This window comes from Gossypium arboreum, chromosome 9 (genome assembly GCF_025698485.1).
Source record: "Gossypium arboreum isolate Shixiya-1 chromosome 9, ASM2569848v2, whole genome shotgun sequence".
Lineage (NCBI taxonomy): Eukaryota > Viridiplantae > Streptophyta > Magnoliopsida > Malvales > Malvaceae > Gossypium > Gossypium arboreum.
Window position 1 is genome coordinate 75,909,860 of NC_069078.1, and position 20,727 is coordinate 75,930,586.

The 20,727-nt window shown below is 36.1% G+C and overlaps 3 protein-coding genes across 4 annotated transcripts; 1 reads left to right on the plus strand and 2 right to left on the minus strand.

Moving 5' to 3' along the window:
* Positions 1–1,946: 1,946 nt before the first annotated feature.
* Positions 1,947–10,818, plus strand: LOC108456960 (nudix hydrolase 23, chloroplastic). The gene is made up of 7 exons (XM_017755732.2): positions 1,947–2,353; positions 3,658–3,789; positions 9,221–9,297; positions 9,500–9,635; positions 9,730–9,870; positions 9,986–10,044; positions 10,394–10,818. Exons 1-7 carry the CDS (start codon positions 2,129–2,131, stop codon positions 10,452–10,454), a joined length of 831 nt encoding a protein of 276 aa, XP_017611221.1. The 5' UTR covers positions 1,947–2,128; the 3' UTR covers positions 10,455–10,818.
* Positions 10,819–11,888: 1,070 nt separating this feature from the next.
* On the minus strand, positions 11,889–14,982 carry LOC108454195 (riboflavin synthase). Of its 2 annotated transcripts, none has more exons than XM_053019479.1 (2): positions 13,690–14,982; positions 11,889–12,096 (listed from the first exon to the last, which is right to left on the minus strand). In XM_053019479.1, exons 1-2 carry the CDS (start codon positions 14,551–14,553, stop codon positions 12,067–12,069), a joined length of 894 nt encoding a protein of 297 aa, XP_052875439.1. In that variant the 5' UTR covers positions 14,554–14,982; the 3' UTR covers positions 11,889–12,066. The 2 variants fall into 2 exon arrangements, with proteins under 2 accessions (XP_052875439.1, XP_017608060.1); XM_017752571.2 differs by lacking the exon at positions 11,889–12,096 and adding an exon at positions 12,521–12,883 and having other exon boundaries at positions 13,690–14,817.
* Positions 14,983–15,338: 356 nt separating this feature from the next.
* Positions 15,339–17,695, minus strand: LOC108456311 (probable L-type lectin-domain containing receptor kinase S.5). The gene has a single exon (XM_017754909.2). It carries the CDS (start codon positions 17,502–17,504, stop codon positions 15,549–15,551), a length of 1,956 nt encoding a protein of 651 aa, XP_017610398.1. The 5' UTR covers positions 17,505–17,695; the 3' UTR covers positions 15,339–15,548.
* Between the last annotated feature and the right edge of the window lie 3,032 nt (positions 17,696–20,727).

A 20,727-nucleotide genomic window follows, 5' to 3' on the forward strand; every position in this document is an offset into this window, starting at 1 on the left:
AAAGTCCTCTTTCTTTTAATTTTGTTACAAGTTTCGAACAATAAGGTTAAAGATATTGCTTTGAAGGAGATGAAAAAAAAAAGAGAATAAACTGAATATACCAGAAAACCCGTTAGTTTTTCCCTATAATTATGGTTTCAAACTTATGTATGAGGTTTATAAAGCATAATCTTGATGGCATGAAACTTGAACTCGTGATTGCATAATCACCATTAATTAGGCTCCTGAGTTATACTCCAACCCGTGACTGCATAACCACCATCAATTGAGGGCCTTAGTTATATTTCAACTTGTGACTGTATAACCATTGTGAACTGGAGCCCGAGTTTCAATGTGATGAGCTTCTAAGGTAATGGTTCTATCCCCACATCGTAGATGAAATGTAAGGGTCTTTGAGCATCACTGCATCACTGTGAACTCAAACAAACCTTAAAACTATCAAACACAAATAAATCTTCCCATCTAGAAATTTCAAAACTCAACAAAAAAACAATTTAGGAGAGAGAATTTTATTTTGTAAAGGTCGGTGGTCGAGAAAGTTGGAGTAGGGGGAGCAAAATCCTCCTTTATATAGGCAATTGGGAAGAAAAAAAAACACAAATAATGTGGGAGCCCATGATCGGGATTCTCGGGATAGGATGTTTGAAAATTATCCTGGGATTCCGGGGTTCAAAATTATTTTCACGAGTTAAGGTTGAAAATGGGAGGGAAGAAAATGCGCCCTATAGGAAACATTTTCAGCTAAGGTGGCAGAAGGTACTCTGAAACCGTGTTCTGTAAGACATGCTTTCTGCCTGCATGGCGCCAACTCAGCTGAAAATGCATCCTACAAGGCACGTTTTCAGCATCTTTTCTGCTAACTCAGCTGAAAACGCACGTGTTTTCTTCCCTCCCATTTTCAACCCTAACCTTAACATGTGAAAATTTCTCAGAATCGTAACCCTAACCCTAAACTAAAGATTCTCGAACTAGAGAATCCCGAATAAAATTCAAACATCACATCCCAAAATGTTTTTAAAAATTCTTCTATAAGACGAATTAATAAGTTTCAAATTGAATCTCATAATTAAGTTTCGTTTAAAGTCAATTAATAAAATAAAAACCCTAATTTTGGTATCAGACTCAAACCTTCGATTTAATAACTTGATTTTATTAACTTGATTTTCGAGATGTGACACTTCAAATCATATAAAATAACAATACTAATTAAATTTAAATGCAAGTAATTGTTATTTAAATATATATGATTAATTATTCTCTCCCATAGTTTCCTTGAAGGACTCTGGTCTAGTTGGGGGTTGAGAGCTTTGGAGAAGTGTTTGTATTTGCGTTTTAAGGTTAAAAAGTGAGATTCTTCTGCCAAAGATTGAAGTTGGAAAGTGGTGAGAGATGGTGTTTCAGAGTGGGATTGTTTAGTTTTGCGAATATGTTTGAGAATATTTCTTTTCACAATTAAATGTGTTTATGTAAATATATAAATAATATTATATGGGTTTATATTTAATTATACGTGTTTGATGGTTAAATTGATAGAATTTGTAAATGTAAAAGTTAAGTTTATTGAATTATTTAGAATTAAGATCAAATAGATAAAATATATAAGTATAAAAATTATTTGTGCTATTATACTAGTTAAAAGGACCATATCATCACTTTCGCTTACCATTTTCTAAAACGTGACATAATTGAAAATTTTATGGTTTGATGACTAAAATAGAAATATGCTAATAATTGAGTGAATCATGATATGATTTATTTTATATATATATATATTATAAAAATTGCAGTACATTCATAACTTTTATGCATACTTTAAAAAAAGTAACATTTTAAATTTTTTTGTTATTTTTATATTGAATTAATATTATATTGGAGCATTTATGTGGTAAAAAGTTAAGTTGGTAGAATTAAATGAATTAAAATGGAAATAGATATTAATTATCGTATTGTCTGTAAAAAAACAAGGCAGAGTCAGTGAATGAAATCATAAACCTCATCGACCAACCACGGCGCCTTACATTCATAGGAGTATATATCATTTGAATTACCAAAAATATCCCTTTTCTTCAACTCTTTTCAATTTCCTCCCTCCTCTATTCCTTTTCTTTTTCATTGTTTCAACTTCCTAATGCTAAAAGCTATACAAATTCTTGGGTGTTCATCTGGGTTTATCTCTCAAAGACTAAAGAAGCCTCATTCCGGTAATGGGTTTTCTTTAATTTCCTCAAGAACAAGCTACAACTCAACTCCCAAATCTCTGTCTTTAAGAGTGATTCGGATGCTTTCATCTCCGTCCCAGTCCAACTCAGATGCCCCTTCTTCCTCTTCTTCTTCCGTTGCAGTTCATTTAGCTGTGAGTGTTTTGTTGGGAATTGTGAATTTCGTGGTTGATTGAACACATTATAAAAGAAAAATTGATGTGCTTTTTGTGTAATTAAGCAACTAATTTTGTGTTTTATTTTTATGATTAGTATAAAAAGTTATTTATTTTTAAAAAGAAGTTCAGTGTATTTTAGGGTTCAAATGCTTATGTGGTGGGTTTGGTTTTCTGTTCTATCAACTTTATCTGGAATATTGATTATAGGCTTGCATTCAATTATCTGTGGAATTGTAGTTATGTGATCAGCCTTCATTGAAAATTATGATTTAAATTGAATGATTCTTTGTATAAGCCAAGTTGATTTAATTTTTGTGCCATTTTACATTATGATGGAAGTATAAACATTAAAGCTATCTTTTCTCGCTGCTCCTTTTTACTTTGTGGACACCAATAAAAATATCTGTTTTGGATCTACTGTAATTTAGTTGTTTTATTTGTTTGAAACATTTGCTTCATAGGAATTAGTTTTCACTTCATTTTTTATGTAGATATGTTGTGGAGAAAGTTTGTAAGTCCCCCCTCTTATTCTTGCAGTCATCATTCTCTATATTACCTGTCATATGTCAAGCTTACTCTATGTTTGATTATTTGTCTTCTTCACCCTAAATTAGATTAACGTAGCATGGCTTTTTCCTGAAATGGCTCCTTTGATTTCTTAAATATTGCTAGCAACACAGCTTCTAGGAAATTTATAGTACCTTGTGCGGATTCTCCTAATGTCTTGTTATTTGGCAGTTGTTATGTTATAAACATGTCTGATATTCTTTTGTTTTTGGATTCCGTGTATGGTTATTTTGCTAAACATAGTTCACTTAGTTTGACTCTGATGTAGGCTTTTGATTCTGGTTTCTTTGGTATTTGTATTTATTTACTTTTTTCAGAATGTTTATCTATTAAGCATTAGAAGAATCTTAGTCTTTAACTTTGTTTGAGGGAGCAGAATGGGATTCATATGTTGCATGCTCTACTGCTCAGTATTCGTTGATTCTTTTTCTATTTCTTATATTGCAAAGTGAAGGTGGCTAGAAATTTTAACTCTCTTTTTCATAGTTGTATTGTTGAACCTCAAAATGCTGATAGTAGCCATAACTTATTTTCCTACAAGATAATTGTAAACTAAATGCTTTGATAAACTGAAAGTTGGAATCTGTGTTGACATTTTTTGTGGTTGTTTTCTTTACCTATGGTGGTAGAATATCCAAAGGGGTCAAGACTAAGAATGTGAAGGAAAATACCTAATTGTATACCAGTGATTGAGTGTCTTTGTCATTTTACAGGGCAATGTCCGTAAGATCAAGTTCTGCCAGTGGTGTGGCGGCCCAGCAAAGCATGAAATTCCTGATGGAGAAGAGAAGATAAGAGCTATTTGCACCCTTTGTGGAAAAATTGCCTATCAAAACCCAAAAATGGTATGTTAATTCATTGCCGCAATCAAAATATTGCATGTTTCAGCCCAAGTATAGCCCAGTGTTATGGTCTTCGTCTCTCCAAGCTTTTTCACTTTGATTTATGGACACATTGCAGATATTTAATCCTCTAGAATAGGGTCTTTGAAGTTTGAAGGGAAGGTCCTAGATTTGCATGGAACAGGGTTATGTGTTACTTTAACATACATCTTTCAGAAAGCTAAAGATTTTTCCGTGCTTTGATAAGCCTTTGAAGAGAAGCCCCCTAGGTTTGCACAGCTTGGGGTTAGGGTTTCTTTTTCTTTTTTTCCTGTCTCCATATGTCATGATTGTCATTTGTCTTAGCTTTTGATCAGGATTTTAAAGTAACGTGAAGGATCATGGCATGGTTTTACTTAATCAACTACTTAAAAGTGAAATGGAATTTTTTTTAATCATCTTTAATGGTTGCTTTTTGTAGAAATCAGAGTATTTTTTATACTAAATAGAACATAAATCAGAGTTTTTATATACAACCTATGACACTACTTTAGGAAACTCTAAGTTAGGAAAGATACTAAATAGGAGATATGATCCCTTAAAATAAGGGATTTTAATAAAAAATATCTACAAAATATTCCTAAAATATTTACGTAATATTCCTACACTCCCCTCAAGTCGGAGAATATACATTGTATAATCCCAGCTTGAATAGGAATTTATTGAACATGTGTTTTGGCAAAGCCTTGGTAAGAATGTCTGCAACTGTCCTTCCAAGGAATGTAAGAAAGAGTGGTTGTCTTTTTGTTGACTTGATCAACAATAAAATGCCTATCAATTTCAACATGCTTTGTTCGGTCATGTTGAACTGGGTTCTTGGCAATCTGAATGGCGATTGATTATCACACAAAACCTCAAAATGATCCTCCGATTTGTGCCAAGTTCTTTAGTAATTTAAGTAGCCAAATTCCTTCAGATATCCCCAAAGCTAGTGCTCTAAATTCAGCTTCAAGACTACTTCTTGAAACAACAGATTGTTTCTTACTTCTCCAAGTTGTAAGGTTACCCCAAACAAAAGTGCAAGACCCACTAGTGGATCTTCTTTCGGTGAGATCTCCACCAACTAGAGTCTGTAAAAATCTTAACAGCCTCATCTTGTGTCTTCTTAAACATTAAGCCGTGTCCTGGAGTTTTCTTCAAGTACTTGAGAATTCTATTTGTCACGCCATATGCTCTTCAAGAGGATTAGTCATGTGTTGACTTATCACATTTACGGAAAAGCTATATCCGGCCTTGTCAAGGATAAGTAGATTAGTTTCCCAACTAACCTTTGAAATTTCTCTCTGTCTACTAAGGACTCATCTTCTTTATTGAATCTCAAGTTTGCCTCCATTGGTGTATCACCGGCTTACGACCAAGAAAACCAGCTTTGAGTAAATCAAGTACATACTTTCTCCGGTTGATCACAAGTCCTTCTTTGATCTTGCCACCTCCATTCCTAGGAAATACCTTAGCTTTCCCAAGTCCTTGGTTTCAATTTCTGCTTAACAACTTCTTCAAATTGCTAATCTCTTCCTCATCATCTCCAAGAAGAATGATGTCATCCACATACACAATTAGGATAGCTTTCTTATTTGTAGAAGTTACCTTGATGAAAAGCGATGATCGGCAAGGGACCTGCTTGTAGCCATTTTGAAGAATGACTTTAGCGAACCTCTCAAACCAAGCTCGGGTGATTGTTTTAACTCAGATAGAGACTTGTTGAGCTTGCAAACCTTGTTGCTACCTTCAATAGACTTTGAGCTGTGGCAATTGCATATAGACTTCTTCCTCAAGCTTGCCATTAAGAAATGTTTTTACATCAAGTTGGTGTAATTTCCAATCGCAATTTACAGCCAAACTTAGGAGTACTCGAATAGTGTTAAGCTTTGCCACAGTGCAAAAGTTTCGTGAAGTCTATCCCATATGTTTGCGTGAAACCTCCGCCACTAGTCTAGCTTTGTATCGTTGGATACCGCCATTGGAGTTATACTTTACAGCAAAGATCCATTTTACCGATGACCTTTTTTCCTTGAGGAAGGTCCAGAATGGTCCAAGTAGCATTTTCTCTAGTGCACAAATTTCCTCTTCAATGACCCTTCTCCATTTTGGATCCTTTAGAGCTTCACTATGCTTGTGGGAACTCGTTCTTTATCCAAAGTTGCTGTAAATGCTTGAAAAGACGGCATCAATGAATTATAACCAAGAATTTTTCAATAGGATGCTTGGTGCACTGCCTAACCCTTTTCTAATAGCAATAGGAAAGTCATCTAGAGTAGTGGACTTCTCGATTTCTTCTTCCATTTCGCAATCGGACCCAAATCCAATTCTCGGCAAGAATCGATTGCAAAACAGTCTCGTGGATATGTCTTCTTTTTCTTGTGTAGACGAAGTCGTTTGGGTGGTGGTGTTTTTGAAGACTCCAATTGGAGTAGGTGTATTTTCGGAAGAGTGTTTAAAGTGGGTGTAGGTGAATTAGTCATAGGTACTACAGAGAATCAATGGGAGCATTCACGGTGTGATGATCTGCAGGTAATGGCGAACAAGATGGCAATTCAAGGTTGAGAATGAAGATTAGGAGGAGATATTGTGGCTGAAAATCACTCCATGTTTCCTCAATTTCAGCCTGAGTGAAATAGGAATCTCGCCATTAAATGTTATATCCATAGTGGTGAAAAATCGTTTAGAAGGAGGATGATAGCATTTATAACCCTTCTTAAGTGAAGAATACCCAACCAATACACATTTTAAAGACTTAGGATCTAACTTGGACTTATTAGGAGCAATATTTTGATAAAAACAAGGCAGCCAAAAATTTTAAGTGGCGAATGGAGGAGATAGGCTTAAAATGAGGAAAGTGCTGCAAAAATATAGATTGAGGCGTTTGAAATTTTAAAACCTTACTAGGCATCCGGTTGATTAAATATGTGGCGCTTAATAAGGCTTCCCCACAAATATTTAGGAACATTAGTGGTAAATAGAAGAGAACGAGTAACTTCAAGAAGGTGCCTATTTTTCTTTTCGGCAATGCCGCTTTTGTTGTGGGGTTCCAACACAAGAACTAATCTGAACTATGCCTTTTTCCTTAAAAAATCACCTAAAGACCTAGCAAAAATTCAACGCCATTATCGATTTAAAGAGCTGGATTTTAGACCCAAATTGAGTGAGAACCATGTTATAAAATTGCACAAAACACTAGCAGTTTCAGATTTATCTTTCAGCAAATAAGTCCAAGTTATCCATCATGTGATCATCAATAAAAGTGATAAACCACTTACAATTATCAGCATTCTTCACCCGAGAAGGGCCCCAAATATCACTATGGATCAAAGCAAAAGGGTAAGAAGGCTTGTATGTAGAAGGAAAATAAGATGATTTAGTATGTTTGGCAAGAGAGCAAACTTTGCAAGAAAAAGAATTAGGCCTTTTATTAATGAATAGAGCAGAAACAATTTTGCAAGGTATTGGAAACTAGGATGGCCTAAACGAAAGTGCCATAACATAACAAGATCAACTTTTCCTAAAGCGGTAAATGACTTGGAGATCTCGATTTTAGGAGAGGTAGGGAGGATGTAGAGACCATTATGCAAGTCGGCCTTACCAATCATCTTCTTCGAGTTCAAGGCTCGCAAAGTACAATCACGATCATTAAAAATTACAGAGCAAAGGCAAGTCTGTGGACAATTTACTAACAGAGATGAGATTGCACGCCAGATTTGGTACAAAGAGAACATTTTAAGTGCAACTGTTCATTGAGAATAACAGTGCCATGTCCTCTATTTTGCACAAGGTACCATCACTGCTTTTGATGACTTTACCAAAGGTATGGAAAAATTGTGAAACAATGCCTTGTTACCAGTCATATGATCCGTAGCACCGTAATCGAGGATCCAATTAGGAGTCAACGGGAGGAGAAAATGCAGAGAAGAAAGGTTACCTTCGGATCTTTTATGACCAGATTACCTCACAAGACCCTTGAAACTTTCCAAATAGTTTTGAAGTTTAGCAATCTGTTCTTTAGTGAAACTAGTGACAGAGGTGGCAACAAGGCTTGATTTATTATCTTGAGAGTGCTTGGACTTCCAGTCCTGAGGCTTACCATGAAGCTTCCAACACTTCTCCTTAGAGTGGCCGGGCTTTTTGCAATGATCACACCAAGGTCTCCCGCTTGGAAGAGGGAGATGATTGATGGGTCAAGAAGGCGATCTTTCGAAGTGGAAGATGGTTCATCGACAAGATCACACACCTTCGGCTTTCTTCCTTCTTGACCATAGAGAAAGCCTCTCAAGGAGGGAAGAGGAGAAATAGCCAGACTCGCCGCGAACCTCGCCCGTGTTCTTATTTAAGCCTTGGAGAAATTGAAAAGTCTTCGTTGAGTAACAATTTGTTGATAAAGAGCAAGATCTCTTGGATCTACCCAATCATAATGTGCATACAAATCTAATTGTTGCCAAAGAGCAAGAAGGGTATTGTAGTAGAGAGTAACAGCATGGTTCCTTGTTTAAGAGTGGCTGCTTGATCTTCAACATGATATAATTCAGCAATGTTATCCGTGCTAGAGTAGGTTTCATGGACTGCACTCCAAATTTCAGCGGCTGTGGTGTAAAGAAGAAAGTTTCGCTTATACTGGGGTCATGGAATGAAGGAGCCAAGTCATAACTCGACCATTGTCACGCATCCACTTAGCAAAACCAGCATCACCACAAGCAGCTTCTTGATTTCACCAAGAACGTAGTCCAATCTTTCTCGCCCAAGAGAAAAATCTTAACCGATTGGGACCATTCAAGAAAATTGTTGCCATTCAATCGATGGCGGTGATAGTCGACCGGATGAATCGATGGAGCATTGGAACTAGAAAAATTTTCTGGATTTGAAGTAATCTCAAGTAGGAGAAGGAGTTTGGACATGGTCTAGGTTGAAAAGAAATCGTAACCTAAGCTGATACCATGTAGAAATCAGAGTATTTTTATACTAAATAGAACATAAATCGAGTTTTATATACAACCTATGACACTACTTTAGGAAACTCTAAGTTAGGAAAGATACTAAATAGGAGATATGATCCCTTAAAATAAGGGATTTTAATAAAAAATATCTACAAAATATTCCTAAAATATTTACAGAATATTCCTACATTTGTTGCAAGTTTCTATTTATCTATTAGGAAACATGAAAAATATGGGTTTAGGGTTTCTTCAAATAGCCCACAAGCATTGGGGTGGGGGTAGGTAATGGGTTTCGTTCCTATTTTAGATGGCTAGTAGAGAAAAATGCTTTGAATAAAATGTATGCTTCCTGTATTCTGAATCATTGTTTCCTTGATAATTTGTACATTGTTGCAGGCTTTGAATTGCTTTCAATTTTCAAGAATATATTTTTATGCTTAATTTTTGTTCTAAATTGATGATACCTTTAGGTTGTGGGTTGCCTCATTGAGCATGATAGAAAGATTCTACTATGCAAGCGAAATATTGAACCATCTTTTGGTCTTTGGTATGTATTTATATGATTGGAATTTTGTTTAGGAAAGGATTGAATATTGTTTTCTTCATTTTCTGATATTTGTTTGCAAAAGAGATTAATTATGCATTTGAAGCATGGAGTATTCACACTTGCTTTTCTTGTAAAATGGCAAGTTTCTACCATCTCTGATGGCAATACAAATATTTGAGTTGATTGGGTGGCATTAACATAGGACTCTTCCTGCTGGTTACCTGGAAATTGGGGAGTCTGCTGCTGAAGGGGCAATAAGGGAAACATGGGAAGAGGCAGGTGCTGAAGTGGAAGTCATTTCCCCTTTTGCACAACTGGATATTCCCCTTATTGGACAAGTTAGAAGAAGCATCCTTAATTTACTTCTGTATCTCATGTACATTGATGGAAGATGTTTATGTATCTAACATCGCTTTGTCTTTTTTGGAGCAGACCTATGTAATCTTCTTGGCAAAGCTGAAGAAGCCCCAATTTTCACCAGGACCAGAATCATCTGAGTGCTGTCTCTTTGAATTGGACGACATTCCCTTTGATTCTTTGGCATTTTCTTCCATTTTTGTTACTTTGAATTTGGTATGAGCTTTTTCTTTTTTTTTTCTTTCCATAAATGTAAGTATGCTTAAAATTTATCTAAAAATTCTCATCGACATAAATTTTCATAAACTGTATTATCTCTCTGTTGCTGCAGTACATCGAAGATGTTAAATCTGGGAAAGTAAAGTTTCACTATGGCACCATTAACAAAAGGTAATTCAATTTTTTATTTCTTAAACTGCCACGATTGTGAAGCTCATTGAGGGAAGAGAAATTTAGTTTCTGAACTTTCATTTATCATCTTAAATGCATAAACGGCGAAATAGGGAGAAAAACCTGTTTCCCGATGTTTGTTGAAAAATGCTATTTTAAGTTTTCCGGTTTCATTGTCTCTTTCCCCAACAATTCGGGGGTTCCTTTGTAGTTTTGTTGTTTTGCAGTATGATCTGAATGAATGTGAAACTTGCACTTTAGCTTGTTCCTTATTTACTAGTTGTTTTACTATCAATCTTAGTGAAGCTCTCTCTTATTATCATGTCCTGGTTCTGATGTTTGGTGGCAGGCTTGGGACTGGCCCGTCAGATATCCGTGCCTTTACCCTCGACTATCACTTGCAGGTTTGAGATGCGGTTGCGACATCTTGTGAAGTGAATAATAGTGGGGGCAAGGCTAATATGCTGAATTGTTGGGAGTGAAATCCTTTTACCGTTTCTTTGGGTCTGAGAAATTGGGTTTAGTCTGGTGCTGTATCTTCCATTGATATTTGAGTTTTCCAAGTAATATCCCTACAATGTTGATCTGGATTATCGGTGTTATGAGTTGCCTTTCATGTACTCAAATTTCTGTGTTCTTCATCTCTTATCGCGCTCCTATTCTAATGAAGTTCCTATTTGTTAGTTAACAACCAGATTCTCAGGGTAAATGTTTTATTGAAATTTCCTGCATTGGTAAACATATCTTATAATATTGATTTTTTCCCCTTCTGAATTTATTGTTCTGCTTTCTGGGATTGAATGCACAATTTTTCGGTGTTGAGATAGAGTTGAGCACCAAGATGAACTGTGGGTGAGATAAAGGTTTTATGAGGTATAAAGCTAAAAGTTGGGAAAAGATATATTTTGGTCCTGAAATAGGTTTCATGGACTTGCTTCTGCAACATGTTTATTGAGTCTAAGGAGTTGTTTAGGTATGATGTTGGATTTTGATCTCCGAATACAGTGAAAATAATATCAAGAAAAAGTCATATTTTTCTAAAATTTTTAAAAAAACATTATGATTTATTTGACCCACCAGCTTTACAAATAAAGTTATGTTAGTCCTTGAAATTTTATTATTTTTCAAACTGTCGCAAAATAGATAAAGAAACTAATGTTAGCTAACTTTGATGACGTGAAATTTACTTGATAGTCTACATATATTCCATTAATAATTAATTAATTTTTAAAATTAAAAAGATATTTTTATACTTTTTAATTTTTAATAGCTTTTAAAATTTAAAAACATTTAATTTATCTTTGACATGGCATCTACATGTATGCCACATTAACAAAAAATTAAATAGGGAACTAAAATGATTTTTTTTTTAAACTAAATAAATCATTATGCCTTTTAAAAGAAACTTAAATGCTCCAAATTGGTTTATGATTATCTATTGATATCAATTAACTTGAATTCTACTATTAGGGTCCCTTTGAATGAGCAGTGTGTGTTCTTGTAATTAGTGTTAAAATAATAGTGATGGTGAGATTAAATATTGTAATGTAAGACAAAAAGAAAGCTAAATACACTGCACTCGAGGTAAATATCTATCCAAAAAGACCCTTAGTCATTGTACTATGTTTAAGTTTTGAATTTGAATTTTATATTTTTATTTTAATTTGATCATTTTCAGCTCTTATACTTATTTTAATTTTGAAATTTTATCTTCAACCTCAATGGTATAAGCTTTAAATTGATTTAAGTTAAATTTTATTATTTTTAAAAATCTTATACAATAAACATGATAATAATATTACGTTAATTTATTATTTTCATATAATATTAAAAAATCACATAACTTTAGTAAATAAATTTACTGAATATCATTTAGGTAAATTACACAAATAAGTACTCAACTATAAAAAATCATTTTGGCATGACATTTTTTCAATCAGCAATTAAAACGCTTTATTGACAATGCACAATGGTTTCTTCAACTTGCACCTTGATATTCCAGGGGATTGGATCATCCATTCATCAACACCTTGCACTTTGTTTGAAGGTTTGCTGTTGAAGAAACCACATTTTAGTGGCGGCTTGAAAATGGCATGTCAGATTTCCGTTAAAATGAACAAACCATATAATGTGAATGTCTAAATTGAAAACTTGCATTTTAATGGCTGCTTGAAAATGCCATGTCAAATTTCCGTTAAAATTTTTAACCAGAATGATCAAAATGAACAAACTATGTAATGCGAGTGTCTAAATTGAAAACCTTTTATTTTGGGTGCCTAAAAAGAGAACTTTTTATAATTGAGTGACTATACGTGTATTAACCCAAAAATTAAATAAGATCAAATAGAAAACAAAGATTAAATCTACAACTTATACATGCTATGTGACTAATAGTAAAATTTGATTTAATGGATTTGACTACTATAATTTGGATTAGGTGGAAATTTTAAAATATAAAAAAGTATAGGTATTAAAATTCACCTAAATCCATAACTTATTATTATTGAGTATAATATTATGTTCAATTGCCTACCAAAGAGGAGAAGATATGAAAATATGAAGAGGAAAAAGTAAGTAAAGCACTGCACAAACACAAACACAGATATCTTATTGAAAAAGAACACAGATAGGACAATGTCTCAAAATATCAGAACTGATATAAATAAACAAAGGTGAATGGTGAAGTCTATAGCTGAAGCCCCCCAAAGTGAGCTTGGCTGAATGGTTATTGAAGAAGGTTAAATGCTGTGCAAAGAGAAACCACCCTTTCCTTGAAATGAAACCATCCATCCTCTTCACTACCTTCTGGAATTAAAACTTGTTTTATTTTTCATCAATTCTGTCAAAAAAGGCAATCCATCCAACAAAGTTCATTTTTTTTTTTAAATCGTCACAACAACAAATTTGACACAAGAATTTTAACAGTGTTAACAGCTGAACTTGAATTTTTTAATCCAAAAAATAAAATGACTATATTTCTCAAAATAAAAGGGACTAAATTTCAAATGTACGTAGAGTATAGGGATTTGTAGCATATTTTAACCAATTTATTAAGAGAGAGGGAGTAAATGGTTATGAACTTAACCGTTACAATAAAAGTAATTTTGATATTTCCAACCAAAAAAGCCTAAGGCAACCTATATAACCCAAAATCGAGAACGGGTACTAGATTCGGGTATATGTCCGACATGAGTATGCTTCATTTCTTCTAAATACATATATTTGAAAGATCATAACTTAGAATATGTATTGAACACTAATATCCGACACAAATACTTTGAGAAATATGAAGAGGAACACATCACTGGAGAAAGATGACAAGCAGAAGAGGAAGCACTGGCAATTCACATATATGATGATGTGTTGTAAGATTTTGGCAACTGATTGACAATGCCTGTCTAATACAGACAATCATCAGGTTTTAGAACAACTACCAAATTAGACCCCATCAGTCAGTCAAGCCATCCCCAATAATGCCTCAAGAATCAGACATTGGCTAACACATACATCATTATTCCTTGAGACACACATTTTGCTACAACATTCCAATCATTAAATCAACCTGATTCTCACTTATGCAAATTATAAGTAGCTACCGGACTCAACAACTAGTGAAAAAACAACATAACTGAAGCATGAACTAACCTTGTTATGAGTTTCTGGAAATCGTGAGTCTTTAATGGAATCAACAAAACCACTCCTGAGAAGTCTCTCAACATACTTGCCGAGGATATCCACCTCCAAATTCACCTTTTGCCCAATTTCCTTCAAAGGAATCACCACTTTCTGCTGTGTATAAGCTACAAGCATGAAATTAAAGCAAAGTTCCTCTTCAAACACATCCACCACAGTCAAACTAGTCCCATCTATAGCTATGAATCCTTTTGGCACTACATATTTCATTAAGTTTTTATCCGTCTTAACCTTGATCCACAATGAATCCCCTTCCACTTGTTTCCCCACTATCTCCCCTGTGCCATCCACGTGTCCTTGCACGAAATGGCCTCCCATCCGGCCTGTTGGCTGGATAGCCCGCTCCAAATTCACCAATGACCCGGGTTCCAGTTCACTCAATGAAGTTTTCCTTAGGGTTTCAGGGGCCAGCCCAACCGTGAATTCTCCCAAATAGGTGTCGAAATCCGTCACCGTTAGGCAAGTTCCATTAACCGCAATGCTGTCACCGAGGTGGACATCCTCTATAACAGTTTTGGCGTGTATTTTGAGATCGAATCCGCCGTGATCGGCCATACCCAGTTGCTTGATTTCACCCATTTCTTCGACGATACCGGTAAAGAGGGAGCGGATGGTGGGGGTACGGAAATTTTGGGTTTTTGGTCTGAGCTTGGATGGTTGAGTGAAAAGGGAAAGGGAAGAGGGTTTGAAAATGGGGTTGAATTTGAGGTGGGTTTTGGATAAAGGAGACTTTAGGAGGTTGAAGATACTTGGGATTTTAGATTGAGAGGTATGGGGGATTATGCAAAGCGAATGCAGAGATGTGGAGAGCACCATCCTTTCTCTTCTCTGTTTGTTTCTCGAGAAACAGGAAACAGCAAAGGTTGAAGTTCACTGTGTCTGAATTCCAATCCGGTCAAACCCTTAAGCCGCTGTAACTGTTGGAGTCTCTTTCTTTCTTCCTCTTGTTATTTTAAATATTTATATGCAAATTATGAAAAACAAATCTTTAATTTATAACAAGACATAATCTCAAGTTTATTACTCAATAATTATATTTTTTTTATCATGAAAAATATAAATGAGTACAGCTCAAATGCGGAAAAAATATGAGTGATTTCCAATAAATGAAGTTTGGAAGATGAACAAAATTTCGTGAAATTACACAAATATCTATTTTCTATAAATATTTTAATTCTCAATTCTAGATGCAATTCACAAATCAGAAGTCAATGCCAAAACCTGCCAAGAACATCCAATCCCACATATCGTATCAATGGTGGCAAACATTTTCAAGTAAGGAAGCTTACAAATTATGGGTCAAATTTTTGGATTAAGATGAAAAGAAATTAATTCGTAATTATAGATTCCATTGGTTTTTTTTTTATTCATTTCTTGTCGTTTACCTTTGCTAATTAGTGATTTGCTGCTCCTTGGCATTATAAAATAGTCGATGGCGTAAGTTTCTTTGGTTAGGTTTTAGTGTTTGGTCAGCCATATGTCACAGATGTTGACATTTTTAAACTATAACATAGCGAAGCCAGAAAATTTTATTAAGGAAATTAAATTGTAATTTTATTAATAATAATTTATATTTTTATAATTTTTAAAGAATTAAATTAATTTTTATTATTTTTAAGAGGAAAATAATTTCACCTGAAACTATTTACAAGCACTGCAATTTACTTTTAATTCACTATCACTTTTAAGTTGATATTCAACACATTTAAAATTCCAACAAACAAAAGAGAACTAAATCCTAAGAGAGTGAAAGAGTAAAAAGGGCAGCATGAATGAATCATTGATGGAGATTGGGCTTGACTGATATGATTTCATCTACCACTAAGATCCGTAAACGGAGTGAGTTGACTTCCTGTAAGTGAATCATCCATGTGGTTGAAGGATGGGGGCATGGCTGGCCACACAAATGAAGGTCGCTCTTGGGGTACCTGGGGTGGATCCACTTCACCTGAAAGTACCTGCAACACAGTCCTCATTGAAGGCCTATAGTGTGGGTTGGGATGGCAGCAACCCAAGCCTAGAACAAGCACACACTCCACTTCTTTTTCATCAAAGTCTCCATCCATCCTGGAATCAGCAGCGCCACTGATGCTTCCTTTCCTATAGTAATCCCATACCCAATTCACAATACTATTGTTGTAGTTGTTTAGCTCACTTTGATTTCCGGGCTTTCTCCCACAAACAACTTCCATCACAAGAACCCCAAAGGAATAAACATCGGTTTCCACCGTGGCTCTGCTTATAAGAAAGGTTTCTGGGGCCATATAACCTGGCGTGCCAGCGATCTCGATGGTCGAATGGTGCGTTTTTTCTTTTTCTTGGATGGTTCTGGCCAGTCCGAAATCTCCGAGCTTGGCGTTGAACTCGGAATCCAGCATGATGTTGCTAGATTTGATGTCTCGGTGGAGCACCCTTTTTTGACAACCGCTGTGAAGGTAATCTAGTGCTTGAGCCACCCCTTGGATTATCAATAGCCTTTGGTCCCAGTTGAGTGTGGATTCCTCCTGCAGGGTTGGTTTATCATCGCAGAAGATGAACTTATCGAGGCTTCCATGGGGCATGTATTCGTACACAAGGAGAAATTCCCGCTTTTCGTAGCACCATCCTATTAACTTGACGAGATTCTTGTGATTGAGGTGGCCGATTGTAGTGACTTCCGCAATGAATTCTTGCTTGCCTTGGTGTGATTTCTTGGACACTCTTTTGACAGCCACGTCGTTGTTTCTCCAGGTTCCCTTGTAAACAGTTCCAAATCCACCTTTCCCAAGCTTGTTCTTCGGGCTAAAATTCCCAGTCGCTTGCTTCAATTCCTTTAACCCAAACCTCCTTGGACCCAAATTGGAACGTTTAATCTCATCTTCTATGTTCCCTTGAAGTCGACCACCCTGACCCTCCAAATCTTCCTCTTTGTATACCCTCCTCAACCACAAGTACATGGCAACTCCAACTAATATACCCACACTTGCCACCGGAACCATGATCCAAACCCACCGTAGATTGCGATCTCCTCCTATATCAGTACCTGAAAACGCCCACGATTTCACACAGTTGAGCTCAGTCTCATTGCTTGTTGAACCAGAGAATCCCATGAAAACCTTCTCCGGAAGATAAGTAGAGAGATCAAGAGACTGAGAAAGCACAAGCGTCTGGTTGTCCCCAATGAAAACTGACAACTTTTGGCCGTCATAACGAAGTTGCACCCTTAAATCCTCACCTCCCGAAATGTTAACACCGTAGTTGCTTAAAGAAACTTGCTTGGTTGACTGGATGCTGTTTATGTTTAACCCAATATGGTTGCCATCCATATCTTGGTCGTCGCTCTTCCTGGTGTCAAATTCCACCGCCACCACACTGGCCTGAGAAGAACCATTTGTATTGGCATTTACCATCCCCAACCACTGTCCTTGGCTGTTGTCCGGAAGGCTGGAGTTTCCGGTTATTAAAAAGGCAACGCCTTCGCCACCAGGAGAGGTTTGGTTGCGGATATTGAGGACGAAACTTGTATTGAAAGAAGCAAAGGTGGTGTGGTTGCCTTTCCAAAGCCTAAATGGTTTCTTATACAGAGCTCGTCCAGACAAATTTTGCATGGAACCTCCATTAACATCAGGAGTAACTTGGATAGCTCCAAGAACTATGTAAGAATTCCTACTCAAGGTAAGCTGGCTTTCATCTTCTTTCTGGAAAGTTGAAAAATTGAACTGAAAACAGGTTACTTGAACAAGAAAAACTGCTGGGATTAAAAAGTAGGCTAAAAGGGTAGAGCCCATGCTAGCTGCTAGCTACTGAAATTAACACCAGGTAGGTTTCTGGTTTATATGATGAAAAACATACAACTGGAGATGGAGGTATAAGTAGGAAATTCAGCGGGGATGTAGGTGATTTTATAAGGGAAAAAAAGAAATGTAGAAAAATTACAATTTTGGTCAACCCCATATGAGTTGTACAATCTGAAAGTTCTTAGTATTTTTGAGGATGGAGACTTGGAGTGTGAAATAAGTAATTGTTGAATAAAATGTTTAGAATTAGTTGTAATTTGTATATATTATTAAGTTTTTACAACATTCTGTTTTCCATGTTTATTTTAATTTTATAATGAATTTAAACTATTTTTAGAATAGATGAAAATGTATTAGTATATAATATTAATTTTAAAAACATTTTATTATCGAGTAATATGAATTTTATGTAGTATATTATTATTATTAGGATTTATGATGAGTTTCAAAAGTATTGGAAGAGTTTGGAGGGAGATAATCGGGCAAATTACCAATAAAAGTCTTGTTTTTTTTAAATTTACCGAAATGGGCTAGGTCAGAAATTATTAACCGGAATGGGCTAGTTTTTACAAAACGCGTCCACGTCGTAGCGTTGTCGGGAAAAGAACGCTTTTCAAGGAAGCGCTTTTACGTGACGTAAAACGCTTCCTTGAGGGCGCGCTTTCTGTCCACGTAGGCAAAGCGCTTCCTTGAGGAAGTGTTTTCCCCGTGTTTGAACAGTAGCAACGACTATTTTTTTGACCGTTGGCAACCCCCCCAACGGTCCAAAAAAAAATATAAAATCCCTCACCCCTTTCATTTTTTTCACACTTAAATCCTTTCAATCTTCAATCTTTCAATATTCTCTCAAATTCCTCTCAAATCTCTCAAATTTCTCTTAAATTCCTCTCAAAACTCTCGTTAATTTTTTTCAAAAAAGCTCTAATTTTATTTTTTCTAGATTTATTTTTTAAAATAAAAAAATTTGATCGTGTTAGCAATGGTCGGAGAATTAATTCGCTTCGATGATAAACACATATCCGTTGAACAAATGCAAATGGTAAGTGTTAAATTTAATATTTAAATATTGTTTAAGATTTCTGTCATTTATGCAAATTTAAATAATTTTTATTTTATTATTTCTTATAAAAGTCTATAGATCGGATATTGCAATGCTATATCCGTAACATGACTGGTCCTCCATCACCGTTGATAGAGGATTACCTACGGGAAGCTGGTTTTTGGCACGTGGCGATGATAGGCCGGGGGTGCAAGTTAGACTCAAAACTTATTAGTGCGTTGATAGAAAGGTGGAGACCCGAGACGCACACATTTCATCTTCCATGTGGAGAGTGCACTATCACTTTGGAAGAAGTGCATTTGCAATTAGCATTGCCGGTGGACGGGTCCGTTCATTCTGCTGATTGGGGAGCGGTATGCTACGAGCTTTTGGGTGCTATTCCGGACAATATTAATGGAGGTCGGATCGAGATGGGCTGGTTACGAGACATATTTCCGGAGCCGGATGATGATTCTACCGAACTAGAAAAAATTCGATATGCTCGAGCATACATTCTTCAAATAATTGGAGGTTATCTGATGCCAGACTTGTCACGAAACCTTGTACATTCGAGATGGTCTGAAACTCGTTGATTTTAGAAGCATTGGTGAATTTAGTTGGGGTCCGCCGTGTTGGCAACACTGCATCGGAGATGTGCGGGCTACGCGATCGAATAAAGCGAAAATTGGAGGTTGCCTATCACTACTGCAATCATGGGCACGGTTTCGCTTTCCATTTTTACGTCCTCGAGTAGACCACCCATATACATTCCCACTCATAACGAGGTAAATTTTATATTAGATTTTACAATTATTACGTAGATTTAAAATATAATCGTATGCTAAAAATTTATTTAATTAGGTGGAAGGATTCAGCAAGTTATGCTCGATTACCTACCTGTCTTGAAGATATACGGCTTCTATTAGATCAACGATCGGAAGCACAAGTAAGTATTAAAAATATATATATACATACATAATAAAATAGTGGATTCGTATTTAGTATTTTTTATTTAACTAATATTTCCATCATTTTTATATAGTTTCAATGGACACCATACGAGGATCCAACAATTCGTGCAATAATTCCGGATGAATACTTGCAAAATCTGAACGCTTGGCACGTGAAGGTCCCATTGGTCAACTTTGCTATTGTGGAGATGCACCAATCAGATAGAGTATTACGGCAATTTGGATTCCGACAACTGATTCCTGTGGTACCTGAGGTGTTGGATGATCATCACAAAATCGACTTACGGCAATTGCATACAGATTGGCCGAGATTCTGGTCACACTATATCCAAATGTGGGAAGATCGGTATGATTATATACCTAATCGGGAACCGATCATCGTTCCAAAGTTGGCGTGTGTGCCGGAATACATGCCATAGTTTAGGATCCATGGCAAGCCATATTTACTGTCAGAAGAGGAGAGGCAGCGGCAATTGCGTGCCCAAAGGGAACGACGTGGCCCTTTAAATCCTAGAAGAAGGGACGACGACGCAGCCCATCAACAGCGCCCACACAATCACCCTACCAAAGAACAGACTCCACATACCACCGGCCCAACAGTTCAACCGTCGACACCCACAAAGACAAACCTCTTCAGATGATGCCAGGTACGTATCCTAGCCCTTATATGTTTCCTTTTTCTAATCCTATGGCAGGTTGGAATGCATGGCCTAGTTCATCTCTATTTTCGATTACTCCGAGTGGACCGCTGATCTATAGGCAGTCATCGTACGAGGGATCGCAAGAGGGGCCGTCGGGGAGCTTTTCTTTTTACCAATTGCAATCACCTTATGGGTTTCAAACACCTCCGCCATTAATGATGCAAACACCTCCACAGTCACTATTCTATCAAGGCGGGTCATCCTCCCAACACCCACAACCAGAATCCTCACTGGAGCAAGCACAACCCCCGCCAGAAGCTTGACAAAGGAGGAATCCAACGCGTAACGTCGACGACCTCCATGTGGCACTGAATCCGACCAAGCACGGACATTAATTTTATTTTAATATATTTGTACAAACATTTTGAATCTTTTATATTATTTCATGTAATTAGATAAAGGTTGTTTTAAATAAAGTAATTGTAATTTACTTTTATATTTTTAATAAAATAGAAATTATTTTAAATAAGGCAACATTTTGAATATTTTTATATTATTTCATG